We start from the raw sequence: 4,670 nt of genomic DNA on the forward strand, positions 1-4,670 counted from the left end.
TGTAGCCCTGCTGCCCGAGACCCGCCCTACAGGGGGCTCTCGGGCTGGTCCTGCCCCTCTCCAAGCCGGCTCCAGCCTCCAGCGCCCACGACCGTGGTTGTCCAGCTGATATACCCATCCCCCCGACCCCCGAGGGCTCCGAGTCATCCCCCGGGGCCGTAGCCGTACTGGGAAGCTCGATTCTGCCCAGCCTGTCACTGATCGAAGGGCCCTGGGGCATCCTGGGCAGGTCACTGACTCTCCCTGGGCCTCAGTTTCCTCATCTGTAAAGTGAGGAGGTTGGGCTCAAAATCCCCTGAGGTCCCTTCATGCCCCAGGAGGGACTTCGGGTTTGCCCTGGGGATGTGGAAAGTCGCCAGCTCCAAGACCAGGCTCGGGTCGGTCCGGGGCTCTGGGACTGAGCGGGCACAAGAAAAAGCAGGAAGTTCTTCCCGCCCTCTCTTTCCACCAGGGTTGACACAATCACCCAAAACAAGTTCTCTTCCCGCACCTGGAGACGCTCAGGGACTGGGGGCGGGGCCTTGGAGATCGAGCCAATGAGGAGCCGCGAAGGGGAGAATGGGCTCGGCCATAAGGCGGGGCCTAGAAGGGGCCCGATTTGTCCGATAGCCAATCGACTTCTACATAGTGAGCGGGAGGCGGGGCCCAGGGAAAGGAGTAGAGAGCTAAACCGGAAGGGGCGGAGCAATCCTGAGGAGGCTGGAGAGGGACGCTAGGGTGCGTGAGGAGAAGCACGCCACGCGAGAGAGGGGCTGAACCGAAACGCGCACTGGCCAATCAGGCGACCCGAGGGTAGGGCCAAGGAGCGAGGAGATTGTGGGCGGAGCCAGGAGGGGCGGGTCTCGTTGCCCCGGAGGCTCCGTGGCTTCCGGTCGGCCCCGCGGATTCCCGGCGCGGAGGTGACTCTCTCCTGCCCTCTGGTCTCGGAGAAGATGTTTTACCACGTGAGCGCCGCGGGGCGGGGGAGGGGGCCGGGGCGGCCCGGGGGGCGGAGGGCAGGGGCCCCGAGCCCGGTCCCACCGCACGGTCCCCGCAGATCTCCCTGGAGCACGAGATCCTGCTGCACCCGCGCTACTTCGGGCCGAACCTTCTCAACACGGTCAAGCAGAAGCTGTTCACCGAGGTGGAGGGCACGTGCACGGGCAAGTGAGTGAGGCCTCCCCCTCCGGCCGCGGCACGGGCGCCCTGACCAGGGTCGGCGTCCCCACGGGCGGGCGTGGGGAGGAGCCTGGACCCGGTCTGGAGACCTTGGGCCCGGGAACGGCGGTCCTCTCCTCCGCGGCTTCATCCGAGCCCCGGGCCGGGTGGGGCACAGACGCTGCCTAGCCGCGTGACGTCACTTCGCCCCTCATGCCCCGGGTTCCTCCGATGGAGATCATACAAGCCCCTACCCCCTGGGCTTGGCACGCAGATCAAATGAGGCCCCCGGAAAAGCGCTTTGTAAACGTCAAACCGCCTAGAAATGCTAGTCACTGCTGCCGCCCCTTTCCCGGAGCGCTCCATGCACCCCCTCTTCCAGTAGTTCAGTGATTGTTTGAGGTCGGAAGGAACGTCCCAGCCTCGCTTCATGGTCCAGAGTGACTCTGCACGAGTCTGAATTGGGCTGTCATTTTAGGGCTCTGGGAGAGGCATGGAAGAGGCCCAGGACTTGGGTTTGGTGCTGGCTCAGGTGCTGCCCTGTCCTCCCACACCTGTACAGGTGCAGTTGGTTGGCTCCCTGTCCCTCCCCCCAACAGCGCCCCATGTCCCTCCTCCCTCTCACCAGGTATGGCTTCGTGATTGCTGTCACCACCATTGACAACATTGGGGCCGGGGTCATCCAGCCCGGCAGAGGATTTGTGCTGTATCCGGTCAAGTACAAAGCCATTGTGTTCCGTCCCTTCAAAGGCGAGGTCGTGGATGCTGTTGTCACACAGGTCAACAAGGTGAGCCCTCCTGGAGAGCCGGGTTGGGATGGGCATAGATGGGAGATGGTGGTGCCAGAAGTTGGTGTGGAGTGAGCCAGCTCTAGAAGGACTGCTCAGGGCCCTTTATTTTTCACCTTCACTGCAGGTAGGACTCTTCACTGAGATTGGACCCATGTCTTGCTTCATCTCTCGCCATGTGAGTCTGGGAGCCTGGGTGGGAGAGGAGAAGGCCTCTGATGCACTTTGAGTGGATGGTGGACCAACATCTGCCCATTCTTGTTTCCTTTTCAGTCTATTCCCTCGGAGATGGAATTTGATCCCAACTCTAACCCTCCATGTTACAAAACAGTGGATGAGGTGAGAATGTGGGAAGAGAGGGAGGAGAAAACGAACCTTGCCCAGGGCTGCTGGGGTACAGCCAATGAGAAGGGTCTTACCACGCCCCCCCCCCCCCCCCCCCCCCAATGATTCAGACTTGTGTGTGTCTGTCCCTCCTCCCCCAGGACATTGTAATTCAGCAGGACGATGAAATCCGCCTAAAGATTGTGGGAACCCGGGTGGATAAGAACGATATTGTGAGTTATTTCCTCGCCAGGCATGGTTTCAGTGTGCATGGGGAGTTGCTGGTCATCCTGAATGACCCAGCTGTGCTGGGGTGGGGTGGGAGGGTTGGGATATATCTTAGAGAGGGGTGCGGAGCCTCAGTCCCTCTGACCTTGTTCCTTTTCTTTTCTCCTGTAGTTTGCTATTGGCTCCCTGATGGATGACTACCTGGGTAAGGCTCTATCTGGGTCCTTCTGCTGCTTTTGGGCCGGGGACATGCATGAGGCTGCTTGGATTGGGCCCAACAGGGCTCCCTTCCCTTCCCATCCAGAGGCCTGGCTACCTCCAACTTGGATCTTCACAGCTATTCATGGAGGGTTGGTGATTTTGCTTCTCTGTCGTTTGTCACAGGTCTTGTAAGCTGAATGGAGAGGTCTTCTACCATTTTAATTTTGGTCTTCAGCAAGGCATGTCAGGCCAGCTCTCAGTGACCCCCAGGCTGGGCCCTGCTGCTCTCTGGAAGCCTCAGGGAAGAAGGTTCTTTGTCTCTGGGAGACTTCTGGCCTTTTCTGATTATCTTCAGACACCTGTAACCTCTTTTAACTTAGATAAAGACTCTTGGTTTTCAGAGCAGCCCAGTGCCTGTCACCTTGGTGGTGATAGGCACTTAATAAATGTTGTCAGACTTTATGAATTCTTTGGGCTGTTGTTCTCTCATGCTGTTTCCCCCCTGCCATGGGAAATTCTTTCTGCAGCAGTGACCCTAAGTGATCCAGGACTTCAGAAATGATCCTTGCTTTGCACAGAATTCACATGCTGAGGAGGCTGTAGTACATTGGGCTACTAACCAGCCTGGAGGTGTGGTTCCTTTTTCTGTAAAATGATGGGGCTGGACTAGATGAACTCTGAGGTCCTTCCCAGCCCTAAATCAGTCACTTGGTGAACCAGCTTTTAGAAAGAGCCAGTGTGGCGTCCAGCAAACTGATGGCAGAGCCAGGGGATAAAGGGGGGGATGCTGTGAATAGTGTGTAATGACATTTCAGCAGAGTTTTCTATTGAGTGTAGATTCCATGATGATGATGTACATTCAGATTCAGACCAGGTTGGAAGGCAGGACTCCCAGGGCAGTTGTTCCTAGCAGCAGGTCTCCACTGGAGTGTCCCAGGGATCTGTACCCTGCCCTGGGCTGTTAAAGAGTGATTTCATTGACTTTGACTGGGATGAGATCTGCAGATGCCAAGACAGGCAGCATAGATGCCAGATGGCAGAGTCAGGATCCAGTGATGGCTTGACATGTTTGACCCTTGGACTAAATCTAATAAAATTAAGTTTAGCAGTGATAAATGCTGAGTCTTGTATGTAAACATGAGAGTCAGCTTTTCAGTATAAGCTGGGAAGGCATGCACAGGTAGTTCTGAAGATACTTAGGGGCTTTAGTGGACCACAAGTTAAAGATGAGTCAGAGGCAGACCCTGCAGGGACAGGAAGCTTGTGGTCAGCCCCCTGTTCTCTGTTTGTCAGACCTTATCACTAGCCTCCTTCAGGTGCGCTCACTGGGCCTTCCATTCCTTGCTGGCTGCTGTGTGTCCCTGTGGAAGGGCCCTGCCAGGTGTCTTCCATCTGTCCCAAAGCAGCACTCATACCAGCACCAGGATGTGGAGGAGGTGCCTGGCAAAGGGCAACCCTCCCATCTGCTTTGCCTGTCTTTTGAGGGAACAGGAGTGGATGACAAACATGCTTGCACCTGGTCACACCTCTCATGTCCCAGCGATTCTGAACATATCATCTTCCAAAGCCCAAACTACCTCCCCCCACCTTATCCTCCTTCTTCCCCTTGACCTCTGTCCAGCCATCCATGATGCTTCCCTTCATCTTAATCCTTCCCTCTCCCAGTTCTTCATGCGAGCTGGCTTCCACAGCCTTCCTGGCCACCTTTCCAAGACCAGCTGCTCCTCCACTCATCTGCAGCTCACTGGTCAAGATCTTCCTTAAACTTGTTGAAGTCATTCTTTGTCTGTTCCCTGTGCATCATCCACATCATACGAATTCATGTGGATCTTCCCAAGCTTCTCACCTCTTCATCACTTCTCAGGTGTGATGGCATCATTTGTAGGCCATATTTTGTTTACCCACACCCAATGAATGGGCATCTCTCAGCTTCCAATTCCTTGCCACCACAGAAAGAGCTGCTATAAATATATTTGTATCCGTGGGTCCTTT

The 4,670-nt window shown here is 56.2% G+C and overlaps 1 protein-coding gene across 1 annotated transcript; it reads left to right on the top strand.

The window, feature by feature from the left end:
- Nucleotides 1-682: 682 nt before the first annotated feature.
- Nucleotides 683-3,144, top strand: POLR2G (RNA polymerase II subunit G). The gene is made up of 8 exons (XM_072638886.1): nucleotides 683-944; nucleotides 1,037-1,146; nucleotides 1,766-1,925; nucleotides 2,053-2,103; nucleotides 2,199-2,264; nucleotides 2,411-2,482; nucleotides 2,649-2,682; nucleotides 2,862-3,144. The coding sequence occupies exons 1-8, from the start codon at nucleotides 933-935 to the stop codon at nucleotides 2,873-2,875; spliced, it is 519 nt and encodes a 172-aa protein (XP_072494987.1). The 5' UTR covers nucleotides 683-932; the 3' UTR covers nucleotides 2,876-3,144.
- Nucleotides 3,145-4,670: the final 1,526 nt, after the last annotated feature.

This window comes from Notamacropus eugenii, chromosome 2 (assembly GCF_028372415.1).
Source record: "Notamacropus eugenii isolate mMacEug1 chromosome 2, mMacEug1.pri_v2, whole genome shotgun sequence".
Lineage (NCBI taxonomy): Eukaryota > Metazoa > Chordata > Mammalia > Diprotodontia > Macropodidae > Notamacropus > Notamacropus eugenii.

Bases quoted from the DNA above. Each gene is read 5' to 3' on its own strand.
- POLR2G (XM_072638886.1), top strand. The intron at 2,104-2,198 runs GTGAGTCTGGGA...TTTCCTTTTCAG, and splicing joins CTTGCTTCATCTCTCGCCAT to TCTATTCCCTCGGAGATGGA. The intron at 2,483-2,648 runs GTGAGTTATTTC...TTTCTCCTGTAG, and splicing joins GGGTGGATAAGAACGATATT to TTTGCTATTGGCTCCCTGAT.